Raw genomic sequence first — 25,692 nt, 5'->3', positions numbered from 1 at the left:
TCAGACCCTCTAGTCCTGGCAACATCCTTGTAAATCTTCTCTGTACCCTTTCCAGTTTGACAACATCTTTCCTGTAACATGGTGCCCCGAACTGAATACTCTAAATACGGCCTCACCAATGTTTTATACAACTGCAACATGACCTCCCAACTTCTATACTCAATAATGAGTATAAATGAATCATTTACTTAGATCATTCAGTCAAAATCGTCAAAATAATTTGTACATCTTATTCATATTTTTCATCCAGAAATTTTCACAATACAGTATTCCATTTTCATTTGGCTTTTAAATTTAAGTGACTTGGTAAAAATATGCTTTTATTTCTGCGTTATGAGAGCTTAATTGTGTATTCATTGAAATTCTTGCATTGGATGCAAGTACCTAGAGGTGATAAAATACTTTAATTTTCTACTTCATCCTAAGTTAGATTGCTAGATAAATTATATATAGAAGCCTATGAATGTGGCAAATTCAAACCATTGTAGTTGTTTGCATCCCAAATCCCACTAAGGTGCAAATCTGACAGTGGAATAATGCTGCTGCCAATAATGCCATATTAAAAAAGTAACAAATGCTTCTTAACTATAAGATGGAAAACAATATTACAGGTGAAAGTATATTTGGGTCTGCACATTTATCTAGAACTAGCCTGCAGGTCTCTTATTTCAACCTGTAATCTGCTAATTAAGTTTATATGAAATATTTTCTTGAATTTGTCTTAAATTTGCATTTGCTGTCTTGAATCTTAGAAAACATTTGAGACTAGAATAAAGGGCAAATTATATTTCCAGATTTACCTTCCCGCTCATTTTAGAGCTTCATTTATAGACAGTAAAGACCAAATTCCCTTCGAATTCCTCAATATACCTGACAACAGAGGGCCTTGATAAGCCATATTAATGCACAAGTCTGTCTGTTTTGTCAGCTAGAAGTACCCTCTTCACTTGAATGATCTTTTGTATATTTTGCTGTGAATTGTGAACTCACAGCTACGTAATTCAAGTCTTTTCAATTGCTTTTTTTTAATGATGACATTTTAAACATCACTTATGCAAAACCCAGTGAGACAAATTGGGTCCATTAACATACATTTTGAATGTGAAAATTGTGCATAAAAGCTTTCTAAGGGTAGATTTCATCACCAGTTATTTCTGTGTGAAATCATGCACATTATGAAATTGCCTGGGCTCTTCCACAAGTGATTCATCGCTGGTATTTCCGCAGTATTAATTAGTGCATCTATTGATGTCACAGGTCACGTTGCACGCATTCCCTCTATTGCCAGTAAGAATTGGAGCATTTGCATGTGATACGTGACTGTCACTGTGCACTCATAGAAAAATTAGGATAATGACATGCAAGCTTCAGAAATAAATTCATAATTAAAGGTTTTGTGCTGTCATATTGATGTATTGCATAAAGCAGCTGCCAGCCACGCCTTTCAAAGATCAGCTTTTGGTAAAATGATTCAGCAAAGTCCCTTTGCTGCTTGTAGCATCTCTTTTGGATCGCATTGAGTTGCGGTGTGATTGAAGATCTCTTGATCAGCCTACATCTTATGGTAGCTTGAGGCCACTCACATGAGGGGAGTTAACCAGGCCAGCTGATCACACGATGGGTGCCCATGACAAATGTTGTGTTTTCAGAGTCGTTGACCCTATCGTTTTAGCTGCCTCGTCAGGCCCTCAGTTCATCTTAAAGTCAGAAATGTTTGTATAATGTTTAATTCTATTTGTAACTCCTCAGATAATAAAGTAGATCAACCCTGAATCCTTAGAATGATATTGATGCAAAGGCTAATAAATGATGAGTAATATTCAAACCACCCAAAATATCAGGCACTGCACACCTCCGATCAGAGTCTACCACTCACTTTGAATTTCAACAGAACTACAGTCATCTAACGTTTTCACTATTGATATCCTGGGTTAATCAGAAAGTCAACTGAGCAGTTACATTACATATTGTAATATTTAATTTCTTATTACTACTTAATCCATTTATTCTTGGCAGATTTAAGGAGGAAGCATATAAGCCATGCAGCACCCTGTTTTTAAATGTGTTCCATAGTCTCTTTGTCATTAGCCTGAGTTCCCCTCTGAATCTCTTGGTGTAGCTACAGTACTGTTATAGAAACATAGAAAATAGGTGCAGGAGTAGGCCATTCGGCTCTTCGAGCCTGCACCGCCATTCAATATGATCATGGCTGATCATCCAACTCAGTGTCCCGTACCTGCCTTCTCTCCATACCCCCTGATCCCTTTAGCCACAAGGGCCACATCTAACTCCCTCTTAAATATAGCCAATGAACAGGCCTCAACTACCTTCTGTGGCAGAGAATTCCATAGATTCACCACTCTCTGTGTGAAAAAAAACGTTCTCATCTCGGTCCTAAAAGACTTCCCCCTTATCCTTAAACTGTGACCCCTTGTTCTGGACTTCCCCAACATCGGGAACAATCTTCCTGCATCTAGCCTGTCCAACCCCTTAAGAATTTTGTCAGTTTCTATAAGATCCCCCCTCAATCTTCTAAATTCCAGCGAGTACAAGCCGAGTCTATCCAGTCTTTCTTCATATGAAAGTCCTGCCATCCCAGGAATCAATCTGGTGAACCTTCTCTGTACTCTCTCTATGGCAAGAATGTCTTTCCTCAGATTAGGAGACCAAACCTGTACGCGTTACTCCAGGTGTGGCCTCACCAATGCCCTGTACTACTGCAGCAGAACCTCCCTGCTCCTATACTCAAATCCCCTCGCTATGAATGCCAACATACCATTCGCTTTCTTCACTGCCTGCTACACCTGCATGCCTACTTTCAATGACTGGTGTACCACGACACCCAGGTCTCGTTGCATCTCCCCTTCTCCTAATCGGCCACTTTGCAGCCTCCTAGCATCCTCCTCACAGCTAACACTGCCCCCCAGCTTCGTGTCATTCGCAAACTTGGAGATGTTGCATTCAATTCCCTCCTCCAAATATATATTGTAAATAGCTGGGGTCCCAGCACTGAGCCTTGCGGTACCCCACTAGTCACTGCCTGCCATTCTGAAAAGGACCCGTTTATTCCTACTCTTTGCTTCCTGTCTGCTAGCCAGTTCTCTATCCACATCAATACTGAACCCACAATACCGTGTGCTTTAAGTTTGCATACTAATCTCTTATGTGGGACCTTGTCGAAAGCCTTCTGGAAGTCCAGATAAAACACATCCACTGGTTCTCCCTTATCCACTCTACTAGTTACATCCTCAAAAAATTCTATAAGATTCGTCAGACATGATTTATCTTTCATAAATCCATGCTGACTTTGTCCAATGATTTCACCACTTTCCAAATGTGCTGCTATCCCATCTTTAATAACTGATTCTAGCATTTTCCCCACTACCGATGTTAGACTAACTGGTCTGTAATTCCCCGTTTTCTCTCTCCCTCCCTTTTTGAAAAGTGAGGTTACATTAGCTACCCTCCAATCCTCAGGAACTACTCCAGAATCTAAAGAGTTTTGAAAAATTATCACTAATGCATCCACTATTTCTGGGGCTACTTCCTTAAGCACTCTGGGATGCAGCCTATCTGGCCCTGGGGATTTATCGGCCTTTAATCCATTCAATTTACCTAACACCACTTCCCGACTAACCTGGATTTCACTCAGTTCCTCCATCTCATTTGACCCCCGGTCCCCTGCTATTTCCGGCAGATTATTTATGTCTTCCTTAGTGAAGACAGAACCAAAGTAGTTATTCAATTGGTCTGCCATGTCCTTGTTCCCCATGATCAATTCAAAAGATAGATCACCTGTTTCTGACTGCAAGGGACCTACATTTGTTTTAACTAATCTTTTTCTCTTCACATATCTAGAAATCTGAGCCAGCAAGTTATGTGTTCAATCATACCCGAGATAAGAGTGCTCAATCTATGTTGACACTTGTGCAGTTTTGGGTGGTTGTATATATTTTGCATTCTTAGATACTACATCATAGAGTCTCAATCTACCCTAATGTAAAAGATCCCATCTTGTTAAAAGAGCATTGATATTCTCGTCTTCTGAGGAATATTTTGTTTTAATTAAACGTTACAGAATCAGACTAGCTGGTGATTTTGGTTTAGTTTAGATGTACAGCGTGAAAACAGGCCCTTCAACCCACCGAGTGACCATTCATCCCCCGCACATTAATTCCCTTTTATCACAGTTTTGCATCTTTAGGCGTGGAAAAGGGCCTTTCAGCTCATCGAATCCGCACCAACCAGCAATCACCCCGTGCACTAGCACAATCCTATACACTAGGGGCAATTTACAGAAGCCAATTAACCTACAAATCTGTACCTCTGAAATGTGAAAGGAAACCAGAACACAGGGAGAAAACCCATACAGTCACAGGGAAAACAGACAAACTTCACACAGACAGCAACTGGAGTCAGGATTGAACCCAGGTCTCTGGCATGTGAGGCAGGAGCTTTACCGCTGCACTACCCATTTGTCTAATTTTTTCGGATTTTTCAGTGCCCAAATTGGCAATTACATCATAACAGTGACAACTGTTCGACAATTCTTTATTGGCGGTAGCGTGCTTGGGGGCACACAACCTAAGGACATAAAACAAGCAATTTAAATGGAGTAGGAACAGAAAATGCTGCAAACGTGAGGCAATATCTGTGTAGAGAGGGTCGGAGTTAACGTTTTAGGCTAAAAATCCATTGTCGGAAGAGAGAAAAGATAGTTTTAAGTTGAAGAGAGAGTGGTAGAGGCATGGTTAGGACAGAGGCGGTAGCTCTGATAGGGCGAGGCCAGGCTTACTGTGGGAGGTAAGTTGTTGATGGTGTTACAGGTTAATAGATTAATTAAGGTTGTTTGAGATAAAGCACAAACAGCTGCCAAATGCATAGCTGAAGGAAATGCCAAGCAAGTACTGGTGTGCTAATGTAGAAAATAAAATAACCCAGTGTCATAGATAGATGAACTACAGCATAAATTATAGAATTAAGTATCGAGGCTGGAACATTAATTGTTACGTTTATTTCTCTTTTCCCAAATGCTGCCTGATCTCTTGAGTGTTTCTGATATCCAGCATAGGGAGATTTTTGTTTGGCTTTCATAAATGCAAGTTCCTCCTTTGACTTACAGTTTAAGAAACATTCCGCTTTTCACTCCAGGTAAAATTGTTTCAAGTCATGAAGTTGCCTTCATTGAATAAAATACACTGAGAAGACTGGATATTTTAGTGAGCGGCCCCAGCTTGTTCATTGCACACTATAGAGAAATTGCTGTGTTTTCTAGGTTACCCAGTCTTCTTAGGGGCTTTCCAGTCGCAATTGGCTGCATCAGCCCCGAGTGACCTTGAAAGGCTGCAAGTCTCCCCACCCTGTGTCCACCCTCCCCCACCAGACTAATGATGATTTAAATAAACTCTTCTCAAGTGGGAATTAGTGTGCTGAATGACTCTGTTCCTGTCCAAAGCTGCATATTGAAACTTACTCCTGATTCAATACACTTGTGCACAAAACATTCATGCTGCTTTTGACTTAAAATCAAGATAAAATTTGTGTGGTTAACGGTTATGATGGAGGTAGCTGTTGGTGGGAATAATGTGGTAACTAGGAACTACAGTAAGCTATTGCTAACATTACACACAACAACACAGGGTCATACGGCACGGAAACAGATCCTTCTGCCCAACTCTTCCACGCTGATGCCCATCTAAGCCATTTGGCCCAAAAATCTTTCCAATGGATGTACCCGCCCAATGTCTTTTAAATGTGATTGTTGTATCTGCCTCAACCACCACCTCTGACAACTCGTTCCATATACCCACCACCCTCCAAGTGAAAAAATAACCTTCAGGTTCCTATTAAATCTATTCCCTCTCACCTTAAACCTATATCCTCTGGTTCTTGATTCCTCTACCCTGGGTAAAAGACTCAGTACATTCATCCTATCAATTTCCCTCATTTTTTTATACACGTATAAAATCACCTCTTAGCCTCCAGCGCTGCAAGGAATAAAGTCCTAGTTTGTCCAATCTCTCCCTATAGCTCAGGCCTTTGAGTCTTGGCAACATCCCCATAAATATTCTATGCACTCTTTCAAGCTTAATGACATCCTTCCTATTGCAGGGTGATTCAAAATGGGGCCTCATCAACGTTTTGTACAACTGCAGCATAACATTCCAACTTCTATACTCCGTACCCTGACTGATGAAGGCCTACGTTCCAAAATACTACTTTCTGTCCTATCTACCTGTGATGCCACTTTCAGGGAACTCTACACCTGTACTCCTCAATCCCTCTGCTCTACAACACTCCCCAGTGTCTTACCATTCAATGTGCAGGTCCTACCCTGGTTTAACTTCCCAAAATGTAACGCCTCACACTTGAATTCCACCCGCATTGAATTCCAATGGCCATTCTTCAGCTCACTTGCCCAGCTGATCAATATCTTAGGATCGCAATACATGCATTGGAGAGTTTTGTGCTCCTGAGAATGAGAGGGAACTAATCACTGCTAAGATTTTCACAAACATGAAACATTGGTCTGAATTCCCTTGAAGACGGATGGTAGCTTCAATTGCAACCAACTCTATAAAAATTAAAGTAGCCGAAGTGTGCTAAATAAAGGATTTGTCCTAATGAGATGTATGCTTGAATCATTACAGAGGAGCCTGGTCACTCGTATCCCTGGTCATTCACATACACCAGGCCTGGGAGGTTTCATTGTGATGCTGAACTCAGTGGACTTTCACTGATATCTTAAGCACAATAAAGGCAAATGGTGTTGCACTTGCATTTGCACACATTAACAGCATCCAAATTTTTATTTGAAATGTCTTGTTGGACATGTTGTAATCAGCGGGAGTTCAAACTTGAGACAATTGGCAGCGAGACTATCTTGTATACGGGTTAATCTATATATAAATGAAAATAGATCGACAGTTTGATGCCATTTCAAACATATTTAAATGTTAAATATTAAAATGCCATTTAAAACATATTTTTGGTTTTAGCAATCATTTTGCACTTTGTATCTGCATTAATCAGATTATATCTCATCAAAAATCTTCACTAATTTTCTTCTTAGGCAATCAATAGTGAACTAGACCAAGCTTTGCATGAAAAGGATGATTTGAAATCAAGAGTACATAACTACATCAATGAGGTGGCAAGAATAGAGAGCTTAATGGTTGCCAAGGTATGAATTGATTAAAAGAAATGAAAAAATGTGATAAATCCCAGGCCTGATATAAATGTTTGGTATAATTTATACTTCCTGCACCTGATTGAATTTTGTTCAAAGCCAGGAGAAATGTCTGAATATTAATATATGTACCCCAATTACTTTATGAATGTAGCAAAATAGGTCTGGTTCCAGCACTTTTTCAGACAGTGAATGTTAGATCATAATCTATCAAATAGTTATGATCAGTCATTCATCATCAAAAAAGCAGTGGAACAAGAATCATTTGTTTATCAAAAAAGAATAAATTAAGTAATTGTAGCACAATTGTATTTTCAAGGCTTTGCCTAAATAGCTAGTAAATGGGAATAATTCAGTCCCTTGTCCTCACAATATATGCTTGCTAATTGTGGGTTGACTGGAAGAAGGATAACCGGGTTTTCCGTTAAATTAACCCTGCTTTATTTTTAAAAATCATGGAAATTATAACAATATTTTCTATATTTGTAAAAGGTACATTGGAAACTGCTAAATTTGCACTGATCATTAATGGGAAAATTTAAATGAATCTGTTAAATTTAGAAGGTTGGCACCTAAAAATCATAATTAATTAGGTATAGTCTCATACGGTAATAAGGGATAGGAGTAGAATTAGGCCATTCAGCCCATCATGTCTGTGCCATTCAATCAAGGGTACTCTATCTCCCCCTCTCCTGCCTTCTCCCCATAACCTCTGACACCTGTACTAATCAAGTCTGCAATGGTATTCTTCAGTCTTGAGATGTTAACACAACATGTATTTTGTGAAATAATAGGAACAAGAGCTTCATCACATGCTGGAGCAATACCGACTGGCAACTAACCAGGCTGAAAGTTGGGAGCATAAGGCCCATCAGGCAGAGGGAGAGAGCAGTTCAATTCGCTTGGAGTTACTGTCTATAGATACAGAGAGGAGACATCTTGAGGAGCGAGTGATCAAGCTAGAAAGAGAAATACAAGAGGTATATAAGTAAAGTTTGTAAATTCTAAATATTTTAAGCTAACATATTACTTTAGAATGTAACACTGGTTCATGTTGAGTCATTGTGCAATAATCTTAATACACACTAACTTCTAAATTTTATTTAAGATTCCTTCCTTGTGATTTAGAAATGTGAATTGGCGACTATTAAATGACAAATCCTTTCGATAGTATCTACAAGCCAGTACATATTTCATGTTGTGGATCCATTTTAAAACCAGTATTATTTCTGCTTAAACATTACTGCAGAGCAAAGCAGAATTTAATAAGTCTTTCTTTAACAAGTAATGCTACTACCAATTGATTAGAAAAAAACAAAAATCAATTTTGACTAATTGGATAAGGGCATAGTCAGGTTTAAAGTCCAGTACAACTGTCAGAAAATTGCAGTCGACTGAAAGTTATCTGCAGCAGAAGCCATACATGTTCAAATACACATTGATTGAACCTGAGATAGACGTAAACATAGAAACAGAAAAACATAGAAAATTCGTGCAGGAGGGGGACATTCGGCCCTTCGAGCCAGCACCGCCATTCATTGTGATCATGACTGATCATCCCCAATCAATAACCCGTGCTTGCCTTCTCCCCTATCCCTTGATTCCACTAGCCCCTAGAGCTCTATCTAACTCTCTCTTAAATCCATCCAGTGATTTGGCTTCCACTGCTGCTGTGGCAGAGAATTCCACAAATTCACAACTTTCTGGATGAAAACGTTTTTTCTCACCTCAGTTTTAAATGGCCTCCCCTTTATTCTAAGACTGTGGCCCCTGGTTCTGGACTCGCCCAACATTGGGAACATTTTTCCTGCATCTAACTTGTCCAGTCCTTTTATAATTTTATATGTTTCTATAAGATCCCCTCTCATCCTTCTAAACTCCAGTGAATACAAGCCTAGTCTTTTCAATCTTTCCTCATATGTCAGTCCCGCCATCCCAGGGATCAATCTCGTGAACCTACGCTGCACTGCCTCAATTACAAGGATGTCCTTCCTCAAATTAGGAGACAAAAACTGTGCACAGTGCTCCAAATGTGGTCTCACCAGGGCCCTATACAACTGCAGAAGAACCTCTTTACTCCTATACTGAAATCCTCTTGATATGAAGGCCAACATTCCATTAGCTTTCTTCACTGCCTGCTGTACCTGCACGCCAACTTTCAGTGACTGGTGTACAAGGACACCTAGGTCTCGCTGCACCTCCCCATTACCTAACCTAACACCATTGAGATGATAATCTGCCTCCTTGTTTTTGCCGCCAAAGTGGATAACCTCACATTTATCTATATTATACTGCATCTGCCATGCATCTGCCCACTCATTCAACCTGTCCAGGTCACTCTGCAACCTCCTAACATCCTCTTCACTGCAACCCAGCTTTGTGTCATCCGCAAACTTGCTAGTGTTGCTTCTAATTCCCTCTTCCAAATCATTAATATATATGGTAAACAGTTGCGGCCCCAAGACCGAGTCTTGCGGCACTCCATTCGCCACTGCCTGCCATTCTGAAAAGGACCCGTTTACTCCTACTCTTTGCTTCCTGTCTGCCAACCAATTTTCTATCCATGTCAACACCCTACCCCCAATACCTTGTGCTCTAATTTTAGTCACCAATCTCCCGTGTGTGACCTTATCAAAGGCTTTCTGAAAGTCAAGATACACTGCATCCACTGGCTCCCCTTCATCCATTTTACTTGTCACATCCTCAAAAAATTCCAGATTAGTCAAGCATGATTTCCCTTTCATAAATCCATGCTGACTTGGACTTATCCTTTTACTGCAATCCAAATGTATTGTTATTACCTCTTTAATAATTGACTCCAGCATCTTTCCCAGCATCTGCAGTTATTTGCTTATTTTTCCCACCATCGAAGTCAGGCTAACTGGTCTAATTCCCCGTTTTCTCTCTCGCTCCTTTCTTGAAAAGTGGGATATCATTAGCTATCCTCCAATCCACAGGAACTGATCCTGAATCTATTGAACATTAGAAAATGATCACCAATGTGTCCACTATTTCTAGAGCCACCTCCCTGAGGACCCTGGGATGCAGACCATCAGGCCCAGGGGATTTATCATCCTTCAATCCCATTAGTCTATCCAATACTATTTCTCGTCTAATGAAAATTTATTTCAGTTCCTCTACCCCCCCTAGATCCTCTGTCCTCCAGTACATCTGGGAGATTGTTTGTGTCTTCCTTAGTGAAGACAGATCCGAAGTACCTGTTCAACTCTTCTGCCATTTCCTTGTTACCCATAATAATTTCACCCGTGTCTGCCTTCAAGAGACCCACATTTGACTTTGCTACTCTTTTTCTCTTAACATATCTAAAGAAGCTTTTACTGTCCTTTATATTCTTGGCCAGCTTCCCCTCGTACTTCATCTTTTCAGCCCGTATTGCCCATTTTGTTTGTCTTCTGTCCTATGAACGTTTCCCAATCCTCTGACTTCCGGCTACTCTTTGCTGTGTTATACATCTTTTCTTTTAGTGTTATTTTATCCCTAACTTCCCTTGTCAGCCACGGTTGCCTCCTACTCCCCTTAGAATTGTTCTTCCTTTTTGGAATGAAATGATCCTGCGTCTTCCGGATTATGCCCAGAAATTCCGGCCATTGCTGTTCCACCGTCAGTCCTGGTAGGATCCCTTTCCAGTGTACCTTAGCCAGCTCCTCTCTCATGCCTTCATAGTCCCCTTTGTTCAACTGCAATACTGACACTTCTGATTTAACCTTCTCCTTATCAAATTGCAGATTAAAACTAATCATATTATGATCACTACCTCCTTTACCTCGAGTTCTCTTATCAAATCTGGTTCATTGGACAACACTAAATCCAGAATTGCCTTTTCTCTGGTAGGCTCCATTACAAGCTGCTCTAAGAATCTTTGAAGGAAATGAATGGGTAACGTTTCGGGTTGGGACCCTTCTTCAGACCCTGAGGAAGGAATCTGAAGATGTGTCCAGACCCAAAACGTCATCTATCCTTTTCTTCCAAAGATGCTGCCTGTTCCGCTGAGTTACTCCAGCACTTTGTGTCTATCTTTGGTAATAATAATAATTATTATAATTATTATTATTTTTTTTTTTTGAAAAGGGATAGTGTACATTAATTAACATTCAAACAAATGTAAATGTACTCGAATTAGCCGAGAGGCTAGTTTTCATCGATAGTCCCTTTAACTGATGATGTCAGGCATCAACCAACACCTGCAGTTATGTTATGATCAGGTATAAACCAACACCTGCAGTTATGTTATGATCAGGTATAAACCAACACCTGCAGTTATGTTATGATCAGGTATAAACCAACACCTGCAGTTATGTTATGATCAGGTATAAACCAACACCTGCAGTTCTTTGTTTCTACTTCTTGATTAAACCTGTCAAGTTTTCTAACTTCAATGATTAGATTAGATTAGTTTATTGTAATGTACACCATTGTGCAGTGAAATTCCTTGTGCAACAGAGTATACAGTAAATGGAGCAATAAATAAAATGACATGTGCAACCAAGCAGAGTGGTGCAAGATTGTAGTGAAATCTGAAGTGGTGCAAAATATATTAAAATATAGTGACAGAATGAGGTAGAGTTTCAGAGTAAGAGTACTAGCAGCACTTCCCCAAAAAAGGGTATGAAAGAGATGATGGATTCAGGAGTATGAAAGCAAAAAGCAGGAAGCTACTCTTAATTCTGGACATTTAGGCTTTCTTTGCTCCTGTATCTTTTTCCAGATTGACAAAGAAAAAAAACAGGAAGGGCTAGGGTGACAGACATCCTTAACTGTGGTTCCAGATTCCTGATGCAACACATTGTGAAGATGGACTGGATGAAAGGAAGTGACAACCCTATGATGGCTGTGTTCACCACTCTGTGTAGGTTCAGGTGGTCGAGAGAAGAGCAGCTGGACAAGCTGAATCTTCTCAGATGCCTAAGAGAATAAATGTTGACGGGCTTTCTTGATCACCACATGGTGTGAAGGGTCCAGGTTAGGTAATATGAAGCTGTCAGAGATCTCTGCAGCAGCTCTGTTGATGAGGACATGGTTGTGTTCATCCCCTCACATCTTGCTGATATAAAAGTTTGGGTTGTCCTGACACCATGACTGACCAGGAAATTTCAATTTATTTTCTGTACTTTGTCTCAAAGTGTTGATGACTCGCCTGACAATAGTGATACGAATGGTAAACTTAATGATCAAGTTGGTGTTGTTCTTGACGACACAGTCGTGGATGTACAGAGAGTAGAACAAGGGATTGAGCAATCATCCCTGAGAGGAACCAATGTTTTGGGTCAAGTTGGAGGAAATGTTATGACCTATGGGTATATGTTTTCAAGCATACTTTCAATTGTTTAGTATCTTGATGTTTTCTTCCTATTATGAGTTCTCCTTATTAATTCACACTACAAATGTCTTCTATTATTGGTTGTGTTTTCCCTAATTTTTTGGAGCATGTTTAGAGTCTGCCATAAATTGCCTACACTTCCCAGGAACTACTCAATGGATGGTCATAGTTTTGAAATAGTTTATTAATTGCTTCACTTTTACTTTAACTTGCTGACAGTTTATTACTTCATTAATCTTTATTCGAAAGATTACATTTGTACGAAGATTAATGTGCTAAGTATATGCATGCTTTTGTGATTGCAAATTCTTCTTTAAATTAGCACATATCCGCCCAACAAGCGTATGAGAAGGAGATTACGTATTCTGCTAAAAGCATGTCCAAATTGGAGGAAGAACTGCGACAGGCACAAGCTGAGAAATGCCGCATGTTAGGAGACTGTTCCTCAATCAGAGAACTGTGTGCCCAACTAGATTCAAATAAGGATTCTCTGTCACGGCAACTTACTACTAGAAATATGGAATATGAAAGGGTATGGCTTGATGATATATTCTTAACACTTAATTTAATTTAAGATCTTTTTATGTTAAATTAAAATAACCATAATCATTGAGACCTATTAGTTATTGCTGCTGTGTTTCCTAGGTTTATTCATAGTCATACAGCAAGGATGCCCAAATCATCCATGCTGTTCCATTTGCCCATTTTTGGCCCACATCCATCTAAATCGTTCTGATCCATTCACCTGCCTTAATATCTTTCAAATGTTGCTGTGCCTGCATCAAATACATCCTCTGGCAGCTTATTCCATACACCCTGCACCCTTTGTTTGCAAAATTATCCGTCTGGATCCTATTTAATCTTTTCCCTCTCACCTTAAAACCTATGATATCCAGTTCTTGATTCCTTTGCATGAGGAAAAATAACAGGAAAAGTGTCCTAGCCTGCCCAAACTCTCGCTATACTTAGGCCCTCAAGTCTAGGCAACGTCCTTGTAAATATTCACTGTTCTCTTTCCAGCATAATGGCATCTTTCCTATAGCTGGGTGACCAAAACTGAGCACACCACTCAAATCCGTGACTAGACCAGAGTGCCAAAAGCCTTTACCACCATATCTACCTGCGACATCACTTTCTGGAAACTTTGTATTTGTATTTCTTTTTCGCTCTCTCCTTTGTCCTTAATAAAATCTCTTTGGATTCTCCTTAATCTTTTCTGTCAGTACTTGTACTCGTAGATCCTTGTACTCGTAGATCCTTATGCTCTACAACCCTACAGTTCACTGTGAAGGAACTGCCCGGGTGCGACAACCCAAAATGCAACACCTAACATCTGAATTAAATTCCATTTTCCAATCCTTAGCCCACTTGCCCAATCATCATGATCCCACTATAATTTTTGATGACCATCTTCACTCACTACGATGCCACCTATTTTAGTTCATCAGCAAACTTACTAATCATGTATTGTACATTCTCACCTAGATCGTTGATATAGATGACAAACAGCAATGGCCCAGCACCAATCCCAGAAGCACATAACCAGTCTCAGGTCTCCAGTCAGAAAATTAACCTTCCATCACCACAGCCACCTGTTTCCTACCATTAAGCCAATTCAGTGTCCTGTTACTTAGTTCTCCCTGGATTCCATGTGATTGAATCTTCAAAAGCAGCCTACTATACACATACAGGCCAAGTCTGTAGCTATGCCCTCATCAACGTTCTTAATTTTTCAAAAACTTAGCAAATCCGCGAGACATAATCTCCCACACACAAAACCCTAATCGACCGTTGTCTTTTCAAATACATATACGTCTTCTCCCTCAGAATTGTCTACCATAGATGTTAAGCTTAAGATTTAAGCTATTTAATTCTTAAATAGAGTCACAACATAGGACAACGCAGTGGGGAAGCGGTAGAGTTGCTGTCTTACAGCGCCAGAAATCCGGGTTAGACCCCGTCTACGGGTGCTGTCTGTACCGAGTTTGTACGTTCTCACTGTGACCACGTGTTTTTTTTTCCCAATGCTCCGGTTTCATGCCACTTTTCAAAGATGTGCAGGTTTTGTGGGTTAGTTGGCTCCTGTAAATTGTCCCTAGTGTGTAGGATAGAACTCGTGTACGGGTAATTAGAGCGGCACAGTAGCTCAGCGTAGAGTTGCTGCCTTACAGTACGAAAGAGGTTCGATCCTGTCTATGGGGGCTGTCTGCGCAGAGTTCATACTTTTTCCCTGCGACCACTTGGGTTTTCTCCGGTTTCATGTCACTTCTCAAAGGTGTGCAGGTTTTGTAGGTTAATTGGTATCTGTAAATTTCCCCTAGTGTGTAGGATAGAACTAGTGCCCAAGTGATCACTGTTCGGCATGGACCCGGTGTTACCTGTTATCACGCTGTATCTCTAAAACTAAAACATTAGGCACCTTCAATTCTTCCAATACACCTCACCTGTGGCTAATGATGATTCATATATCCCAGCCAGGGCTCCTGCAATTTCTTCTCTAGCTTCCTACAGTGTCCTTGGAAATCAATGACTTATCTACCTTCATACGTTTTATGGCATCCAGTACCTCCTCAACTATAATACTGACCATACTCAAGACATCGCATTAATTTTCCCAACTTCCCCCATCTTCATATCTTTCTCAGTCATAAAAACAGGAGAAATATTCATTAAGCATATTGCCCACTTCCAGTGGTTCCACGCATTGATGAACATTTTGGTTTTGATGGGCACCATTCTCCCTCTACTTATCCTTTACCTTAATAAACATAAAATCTCTTTTGATTCTCCTTTATCTTATCTGCCAGCTATCTCATGCCCTCTTTTTGCCCTCCTGATTTCCTCCTTCAGTATGCTTCACAATCCCCTATACTCCTCCCAGCTGTCTATTCCTGACAGATGTCTCTTCCTTTTTCCTGACCAGAGCCTCAACTTCTCACAATGTCCGGGGGGGGGGGGGTCTCCTACTTGTCTTCTCCCTTCACTGGAAATCCATACCTTGAATTCTCACTATCACACTTCCAAAAGCTATCCACTCTCCATATGACCTTTTGCCTGCTACTCTAATCAACTTTTGAACGTTTCTGCCGAATATCATCAGAGTGAATTCTGCACCCTTTCTAGCTTAACAACATCTTTCCGATAACAGGGTGACCAAAACTGAATACAATACTCTAAATGTGGTCCTGATTTTTTTTTACCTCTTTCATAACTCTATATTCACTCCACGGGAGCTTGTCCCTTTCTCTGCTAATGTGTACAGTGACATATGGGTGCTCCCCCCCCCCCCTGAAAATGTCCTGCAACCAATTGGAGACATCCTTGACATTACCATTACCTACTTTGTGGTATATTTAGTAATAATATCCCAACTGTTCCATCTGTAGTCCTAGCCAATAACCAAAGCAGGTTACAATTGAATTGGCGCTTGATATTGGATTCCATATTTCTGGTTGGTTTTGAGATCTTCCTATCAAGTTGATCACAATCCCTGATCTATCTAGGTGTAACTATCTCATGTGCCATCTAAATTCCTTACACATAATTATGTTTCAATGTTATTCTAATTTTACCTGAACATAGTATTATGTGATAATTCAGTGAAGATATTGATTGATTTGCTTAATCTTCCCTTGAATGGCTGAATTGGATAGATTGTGCATTTTTGTACACTGAGGAAATTTTTCTAACATCTTTACAGACTTTTAGTGAACTGGAAGATGCAAAGTCTGAAAATGAGCTTCTAAAGAAACAACTGAATAGCGAACGGGTCACCATTAAGAATCTTGAGACATTGTTAACATCAACACGAGAAAAAGAGCTTCAATGTCACCTGAACAAGCATGAAAAAGAATCAGAGATACAGTTTCTTGGAGACAAGCTATCTCTAGCAGAAAGCAAAGTGTACGTGGTTCTTATTTAATGCCATTAGCCAGTTATATTATGATATAACAGACTTGTCCAAATGCTAAAATGGTTCTGAGAGCATTTCTCAGAGTTAAACCAGCTGTGTTTGAAATCCATTGTTTGGAGAACATTAGAAACTCTTATAAATGGAAGGCATACAAGTTTCTTAAATCAATTAGAGCGTGTTCTTGTATTAAATTTCACAAAATAAATTACATTTGTCATACCAGCAGAAGTAGTAAATCCAGTGAACATATTGGCCGTAAAATTTGTTGTTAAGATTACAGCATGCTACAATTGCAGATTGAAGCTGACAGCAACTTCAGGATTTCTGTACATACTTAGTTTAGTCTGGATATCCTGAAGCCACTGGCAAAGATTCATGCACTTCCACATACTGTCTACTTTTGCATACTTCTCTCAAATAAAAGGCTGCATGAATTGATGAAAACATGAATTACTCATTCTAAAAATATTGAAGATTTGAGATGCATCGTTTTTCATAAAGTAATGAAAAATTACTGCTTTGCTTCATTGGACATAATTTCAAGTTATAATTGCCAAATTTTGCAGAGAAATATTGAATGATTTCACAGCTGCTATTTTTTTTTTTTTTTCTGCATGAAAGCTGGATTTCTAATGGAGCCCTAAGTAGGAGCACAAAGTTGTAGGCACCATCACTCATTTGGAGTAGGAAGCACGTCAACCCCTCAAGCAACCTGGTGATCCACTTTGCATCATTCAATTATTTTGGAAACCTACCTGCCATCGATATTCTCTTTGTTTTCACCTGTTTCCTTTCTAATATTTTTTATTCTGATGAAACTTTAAAATGTTCCTCTCTTCAATTTTGCTTCCTGATCTGAGTATTTCAGCAGTTTCTGTTTATGTTTCAGATTCTCAGTATCTGCAGATGGTTTTTTTTAAGACATACATAACCTCAGTTTAACATATCGGTGAGAAGGTGGCATCTCCTATAGCAAGGCACTGCCTCTGCATTCAGGGCTGGAATCCAACGTGTTGTGACTTAAATGCAGTCTTCAAACTGAAATATGGCTGAATCACAAAATAGTATGGGGTTCTTATTGGAAAATGAATGAATAATTGTTGCTTAAGTGAAGGATAAAGACACTAAATGGGTGAACTGAAAAGCCGAGGACCCTGTTGTAATTTTTATACAGCATGCTGTAGCTTTAGAAATAAATAGCATAAGCGATGAAACCCGACAACACTAACATTTTGGTTCCTCACACAATTTCCATTGAGGCCCACTGCCATTAAATCCTGAAAGTAACACTGTGTTTGAAGTTTGATAATCTGGTATCCCATATCTCAAATGTTACTAACTCTTCACAGATCAAGTCAGAATCGAGAATTAATTCAACTTCGTACTAAATCTTCACAGCTTCAAACTGAGCTTGATCTCATAAAACGGCAACTCACGACAGAACGTTTTGAAAGGTAATGTCTCTAGTACAGTATGAAAAATATATGCATTCTTTATTCAACATTTTAAGGCCATTTTAATAACCTGACGAACTAGGCAGTTTATCCTGATTGGATAGTGAAATCTGTCTTTCTGCATGACCTAATATTTGGTATGTTGGTTGCTTTGGGTGACTGGATCATTTGGCTACTTCCTTAAAGCTACTTATAATATTTTAGCTCTCAGTGTTGCTTTCTGACACATGTTGATAAAACATTATTTTTGATTGTAATGATAGTTCCTTGAGCACATATTCTAAATAATCTCTTGATTCCAGGACACATATAGTCTTAACAGGCAAAAAAATGCTCTTTGTCTTTCTACCCATTGATTCTATAGAGAACGTGCAATCCAGGAAATGCGTCACCATGGTCTTTCGCCGACCGCCAGTTCTTTATCGCCACTTAGAACATCAATGAGTCCTCTTTGTCGTTCCCTGGATGCATGCTCACCAAAAGGAGTATCAGAATGTTCCACTGACTGTTAAATGGCAAGTGAGTAGTTTAGCGTATTTAATAAGATCTGAAATAATGTAAATGTACCATTTATTTAAATTAATGTTTTTCCACATTTTTGAGACGGCCCAACCCTCTACACAGATAACAACACATTTTATTAAAAGAACTAGTGTGATGATTAAATCTTGCAATGGGAGGGAAGTACATTGTTAAGCTCCTTTTGAATAATCTGTCCTTCATTTGGGTCCATTGCTATGTCGGAAACTATGCTGAAAATCTATCATTCTCAATCTTGAGAATTCCAATATGGCTGAGACAGTTTAGTACAAGTGCTCATATTAGAGTGTTATTCAATGAAGCACAGGTCGCTCATTTGTGCCCTAACTTTTAAGTCTTTGAGGTTGTCCAATAAGGGCAAGCTATCTTTATGATGTGCAATCAGCCTTTTTGGACCTGTAGTCTTGAAGGTATCTATATATTACTAAAACTCTCATCTTGTTTGTTCCCCGCTTCCTGTATGTTTGTTTCCCCGTTTGTTTGTTTGTCCCATGTTTCTTTGTGCAGTTATCATCCAGAAAAAAAGGTACACGATAAGGCGGCAATTTAGGCCAACCTTACTCACCATTGTCCTGGGGTGTGTTTAACCCAAGTTTCATTCAAATTGGTCTTATATCTTTGAAGTTATTGACATTTTAAAGTTTAAAAATAAAGTTTAAAAATTCACTCTTCCAACTTACCTTGCCTGTCTTCAGCGTTCAGCGAGTGGCGGCCAATGAGGGAGGGGGGGCACGATGACCGCCGGGGGCGGGACCCGCCAGTGGCGGCCAATGAGGGGGGAGGGCGCTCAGCCGACGAGCTGCCACTAACTTTAATAGATGTGCTCTCCCCCCCCCCCCCCGCCGGGACAACCGGCGCTTGACCTGCTTCCCGTGGTGCAGCGCAGCGGCAGGAGGGTCCAATAAGATGGCTGTCGCTGCCCTATGCCGCGGGTCAACAACTCGCTCTGGCTGTAACTCTGGCGGCACGGGGCCGAGGTGAGTGGGTCCCTCTCCCCTTCTCCGTCCCCCCACGGCCCCGGGGACACTACCAGCCCGGCAATGGATGCGCCCACCCCCGCCGGGAGGACGAGTTGCGTTTTCGACACCAGTCCGCGCGTGTGCAGTTGGGGCCGGTCGATCTAATACTGATGCTCCCCGACTTAGTGGGAAGAGGAGGGGGGGTTCAGGGGGGATGGAGTGGGTGAGGGGAGGAGGGGGGAATAAGGGGGTGGAGTGGGTGGGTGAGGGGAGGGGGGGGATAAAGGGGGATGGAGTGGGTGTGGGGGGAGGGTTGCCCCAGGAGAGGCCTGCAGGAGAGATTTGGACCCAACGGGTCCACGTCAGTCTAGTGTCTTCGATAATTGTAAGTCGTCTTCAAACTGAAGACTCCACAAATGCTGCCCAAGCTGCTGCATTTTCAGCATTTTCTTTTTATTTCCTATTTCTAAGATATATATATATATAAAAATTCACATAGGTTTTTGATATTGCTTCTATTAAGCCTACAGTTAGGGCTGTCTTTCTGATTACTAGTTCCCATTTTAAAGAAGAGATTGTATTGACTTACTGTTTGGTGACTGGGGTGGGAGAGCTTGGATAATGTGATATTTATCAAAAATCAAAAGTTCAGAGAATGGAAACAATTACGCATAATGGTTAATAGTTTACCTTTTCCAACACAAACTAAATAATCTAAATAACTACCTCATTCGTAATTTAAAGTTGATATATTTGTAATACTCTGTTTCTCTTCCCAGTTTTAACTGTTTAGTTTAAGCAGACTTCATGCAATCCAATTGAAAATCACAAATGTGGTCACAGAAGAGCTTTTCAGAAGTTAATTTTTTTTTACAGTATTGTATCAATGTTTGAATAATTTTTAAATAAAGTAAATTGGATTTCAGAGCAAGATTATTCATTAGATTTTGGGGCATGGAGTGTGCTATGATAATTCAAATAATTGGCTGGTCCATTATTCCATTGTACACGCACGTTAGTTTTGTCATTTTAGTTTCTTAAAATATAAGCATTTTTCCACTTGTTTAAAAAACATTTCTCAATACTTATTCAATCTTTGGCTTTGTATTAATGCATATAAAGAATTAGATCTTTTATACTCCTTTCTCATGGCACTAAAACAATAAGTTTGCAAGAATTTTTAAATATTGCAATAATTGAACCATTACAATTATATATCAATTTTGACTCATTTTCAAATTTTCTTAAGATATTCATTAACCAGAAAATTACATTTAATTCACCAGATCAAATACAGTATATTAAAGTGATGCCAAGTGAACCACGTGCCCAATGGGTTTACTTTTGCTGTGGTAAAAGTGCAAGAAAAAACTGGTGGAAAGTAAGAACATTCTCTTTTAAACTGTGGAGATTAAAATTATATAACCCGAAAATTGTGTCAACTCTTTTTAATTTTATTTGCATACTTTCATAAACGTACTAACAAAACGGGCTACCTAGATTCTCAGCTGATATGCCCGCACAATGCTGTAAATATCTGTATTCTACTGTGAATGGTTGCAAAGACATTTTTATTCTGTAAAGATATTTTTATATTGAATTAGGTTTTCAATGTTAACTTTAAGTTATTTATTGATGTCTGCCGTCGGTATCTAAAACTGTTTTGCCACCTGTTGTCCTTCGTTAATAACTGTCATTACTTTATCATTTGATGGTCAGCCATACAATGTAAACCAAATTTTGAAATCTTGAAAATTCTCTAGACGTGTATCTTTACAGCATGTTTAATAAATGCACAGATGGGCTGTATACAACTGATGGATCAGCATAAACTTGTGGGAAATGAGCAGTGAATTTTTTAGAGTAATTTATGAGTCAAAGTTTGATCACATTTTTTAGATAAAGTCTGTTTTGCTGATTAGTCCATGTGCATATCGTTCCCTGTGGAATTACACAATTTAAATTAAGATTATTAAATTGATAATGTGCTTTTTTCACTAAAATATTCAGAATCATCTTTTGCCCACTACAGATGGCCAAATTTGATATTCCAGAAGTATAATAATAACTTGGTTGCCTTGAATGTGGTACAGCTGTTTAATGTATTTACCAACTAACATGAATGATGGTATTACCTTTTTTTGAGGAAGCATTTCTTATTTCTTATTTTTTACAACAGTAATATCTTCAGCACATGCTTTGTTATTAAGAGCTATTTTAGATATACTTATTGTTTTTTTTTAGTAGTGTGCTTTTTTTTTGCCAAATGTAATTATCTATTTATGAAAAATAAAAATGGTAATTATTGAACTTACAGCTGTTGTGAACTAATTTTTTTTCACTCCCTTGCTTAATCTACCTTATCTAAAGGGTGGCACAGTGATGCAGCAGTAGAGTTGCTGCCAAACAGTTCCAGAGATCTAGGTTCATCCTACGAGTCCTGTATGTACAGAGTTTGTATTTTCTCCGTGACCGTGTGGGTTTCCTCCCACATTCCAAAGACATGCAGGTTTGTAGGTTAACTGCCCCTAGGATAGGATGTGTCTGATAGAACTAGTGTACTGGGATTGCTGGTCGGAGCGGACTCAGCGGGCCTGATGGGCCTGTTTCCATGCTGTATCTCTAGACTAAGCTAAAGTCATTCAGTCATGTCAGTTTTAACATGTGGATGGGGACCAATGAAAAATTTAAATGTTCCAATTCCAGTGGTGCTTCACAACACATTTGATACCTATAGACTTGGTTGTATCAGCCTCCACAACTCTTGTAACTCTGAAAAAAGTAATTCAACCTGAAAGTGATGGAGTTCTCATTTATGACCATGAGCTCTTGGGAGGAAGACAATTGCTTCTTCCCTCTTGAGGTGGACTTGAAATCCGTGAACCTTTTCCATTTTGAAACCCCATTACAAAATGACTCATCTTGGCATACAAGTACCAGGTATATAGAAATATGCCCAAAAAATAAATTAAGTAACAACTTCTTGTGGAAAAAGATTGCTTGTTAATGCATTTAAGCAGAGTTAAGAACCCGAAGGACGAACAAGAGTCAAGAATGTTTTATTGTCATATGTCCCAGATAGAACAATGAAATTCTTACTTGCAGCAATGTAGACAATAGACAATAGGTGCAGGAGAAGGCTATTCGGCCCTTCGAGCCAGCACCGCCATTCAATGTGATCATGGCTGATCATTCTCAATCAGTACCCCGTTCGTATGTAAACATGGTACACTAAACAATATAATGAGGAATAAAAGTTCAGTGTGTATGGAGATACACACACACGCATATGTACACATAACAAATAAACAATAATAGTCTTATGTGGTTCAGAGCTTATTTGAGGTTATAGTGTTTAATAGCCAAATGGTTGTAGGGAAGAAGCTATTCCTGAACCTGGACATTAGTTTTCAGGCTCTATACCTTCTTCCCGATGGCAGGGGTGAAATGAATGTGTGGCCAGGGTGGTGTAGGTCTCTTATGATGCTGGCTGCCTTTTTGAGGCAGCGACTCCAGTAAATCCCTTCGATGGTCAGAACCCGTGATAGACTGGGCAGTGTTCAGAACTTTTTGCCGTATTCGCTCCTGCGCATTCAAGATGCCGAACTAGGCCGTGATGTAACTAGTTAACATGCTCTCAAGTCTCCAAGATGCACGACAGAACCCCACAGGAGATCCTTCTTCCCTGTGGCTATCAAACTTTACAACTCCTACCCCTTCTGTCATGGGGTAGACTGAGACCGACTCCCCCCCCCCCCCCCATCCCATCCTTGCACATCCCCCAAGCCTTTCCACTTGTCACTTGAATTTCATGTTTCATGTATTTTGTGTTTTTATGACTGTTGGCAGATCCATTTCCCTCCTAGGATAAATAAAGTTCTACCGTATTGAATTCTGAAAGGGCTATGTGCTGTAGGACTATGTAAGGGCCAAGTAGCACATTGGTCTCTTCTCCACTAATCTTTTAACTTAAACCTAAATCCAACTCATAGACTGAAATGTTGAACCTGATTGGGTCCAAATGTCATGGGGATAAGTGTTCAAGACGACTTGAGTAGTAACATTAGCTTGAAACTCCAATGCATCCTTGAGAGTTAGCAGCATTGTATAACCTTTTGGATGAGATGTTAGAACAAACTCTGCTATTTTGATGAGAACCAGGCGAATTATTCTGGGTGTGCTGGCAATTATATTCCTCAACAAACATCCCCAGAATTGATTACAGAAGTTTTGCTGCATACAAATTTGCAGTCACATTTCAAAATGATGTCAGATGTGACACGTTTTGGAATAGCCTGGCGTTGCATAAGGTAAGTTTGCCACTTGTTTTCCATAACTCCTATAAATTGGATTAAGATTTGAAAATAACATCCACAATTCATTATAAATTAACAATTCCTGGCAGGTTCACAAAAGAAATCCATGGTGCGATATGAAAGCAGGGATGACCTTTAAAATTATACAGATAATTAGCCAGGAGAGCCAGTGTATTGTTACCATCTTAAATAAAATTACAACGGTAGGACTAGAGATCTCTGCTCCAGAGCTCGCCTTGCATTTGGCCATAATGTGAAAAGTTGACCAGTTCTGATCTGTCCTCAAAAGTTGGATAAATCTAATTAGCTAATTCCACCCAGATTGTTTAAACATTGTGATGGGAGGCATTATTGACAGTTGTATATAACTCTTTATTTTCACCATTTTGCTGATGCCACAGTCGAGGGTTTCACCAGGGGCAATCCTGATTCTATCACAGACATGGTCCAAGTATGGCCCAGAGGTTTGAATTCCAGTGCAAATGAGTGTAATATCAAGGAACCTCTGTAAAAGTGAAGCCAATTGGGAATCATGGGGATAATAATTTAGTCATACTTTGCACAAAGAAAGATGGCTGCTGGAAGTCAGGATCAAATGCTGGTCCTCGGAGCTGTAAAGGCACCAACACATTGCTGCAGCACCTCATAACCATTCCTTCATTTACAAAGCACAAACTAGAAGTGTAATACTTTCCACTTGCCCTGACTTTCCTTAGAAGCTTGATCATCCTGGTCAAAACAGATTACTTGAGTTGCACCTAATCCATAACCCTAAACATTGATTTCCTCCTCTAAACTAAAGGACCATTACTTGTGTGTTTTTTTGCTCATTCAGCACAGAAATGGGCCCTCAGGCCCACCATTTCTATGAAGACCATTGCAGGCCTAACTATAGTAAATGCATTTGGTTAACAGACTATTGTACTTTGGAGATTCAAATATTTCCCCAGAAAAATTCAATGTTATGTGCAGCCAGCTTTACTGTTTTCTCAGCCTGCATTCCAGATTCCAACCACCTTGTGTGAAAAACTTCTTCCATGGATCCCCTTACTTTAAACTTATGCCTCCACTATCGACTCTCCAAGTGAGAATTACAAGACTACGTTGCTCTTTTCCATACCCGATATTGAATGTAAGCATCCATTTACTGCCTTCAACATCCTACTTATCTGCATCTCTCAAACCTACAGTGGTGCATCTCTTCCCTCTTACAGTACCAGAGACTCGTGTTCGATCCTGACCTCGGGTGCTGTGTGTGTGGAGTTTACACCTGCTCAAAAGTTAATAAATTGTGGCCTTTTAAAAAAATTGAAAAATTCAATGCTCCATAACTACCCATGCTTTTCAACTACAGTCTGGATGTACTTTTATCAATGCCAAGTATTGGACAAAGCCAACAATTGCTCATTTCTGTCTGAACCAGTCTGAAGGGTCTCGACCCGAAACGTCACCCATTCCTTCTCTCCAGAGATGCTGCCTGTCCCACTGAGTTACTCCAGCTTTTTGTGTCTATCTTCAGTTTAAACCAGCATCTGTAGTTCCTTCTTACACAATTGCTCATTTGCATCCAGTCAAGGAACTGGAGATATCCAATTATTGCCCCAACAACTTATTCTCAATCTTCAGTGAAGTACTGAAAGATATCCAAGACAATCCTATTAAAAAGGCACTTGCCAATTAATAGCCTACTTTCCATTGCTAAATCAGAACATATTTGATAAGCGAATTCCATCACCTCTTATTTACCCAATCATTTATTAGCATGTCTACTATCGAGTCATTTACATTTGATCAGTATTATGTATCTGTGTGTATTTATACGCAATATTTATATTCCGAAAGGAAATTGCAAGGTTCTCAAAAAACATCCAGTTTAATTTGTGAAAAATAAAAACCTACATTTAGGGTTCCTCAGGAGAGTTTTTATTGATTGTTATCAGCTGCAACAAAACCAATGGAGCCTTGGGTATAAACCAAGTGATA

At 39.6% G+C, this 25,692-nt stretch overlaps 1 protein-coding gene across 9 annotated transcripts in view; it reads left to right on the top strand.

Moving 5' to 3' along the window:
• The window catches only part of cep135 (centrosomal protein 135), an 80,249-nt gene extending 58,649 nt beyond the window's left edge, over positions 1–21,600 (top strand). For 5 of the 9 annotated variants that reach the window (XM_078398402.1, XM_078398410.1, XM_078398421.1 and 2 more), the window contains 7 exons: positions 7,073–7,183; positions 7,984–8,169; positions 12,850–13,059; positions 16,228–16,430; positions 17,790–17,894; positions 18,259–18,413; positions 20,680–21,600. In XM_078398402.1, the coding sequence (XP_078254528.1) occupies positions 7,073–7,183; positions 7,984–8,169; positions 12,850–13,059; positions 16,228–16,430; positions 17,790–17,894; positions 18,259–18,406 (963 nt within the window). In that variant the 3' untranslated portion in view covers positions 18,407–18,413; positions 20,680–21,600. Of the gene's footprint in view, positions 1–7,072; positions 7,184–7,983; positions 8,170–12,849; positions 13,060–16,227; positions 16,431–17,789; positions 17,895–18,258; positions 18,414–20,679 lie in introns of those variants that run through there. The other 4 variants (XM_078398416.1, XM_078398432.1, XM_078398437.1 and 1 more) reach the window with 4 other exon arrangements.
• Positions 21,601–25,692: the final 4,092 nt, after the last annotated feature.

This window comes from Rhinoraja longicauda, chromosome 1, assembly GCF_053455715.1.
Source record: "Rhinoraja longicauda isolate Sanriku21f chromosome 1, sRhiLon1.1, whole genome shotgun sequence".
NCBI classification, from domain to species: domain Eukaryota; kingdom Metazoa; phylum Chordata; class Chondrichthyes; order Rajiformes; family Arhynchobatidae; genus Rhinoraja; species Rhinoraja longicauda.
Note: the sequence above shows the minus strand (reverse complement) of the source record. Positions and strands in the feature narration are given on the sequence as shown.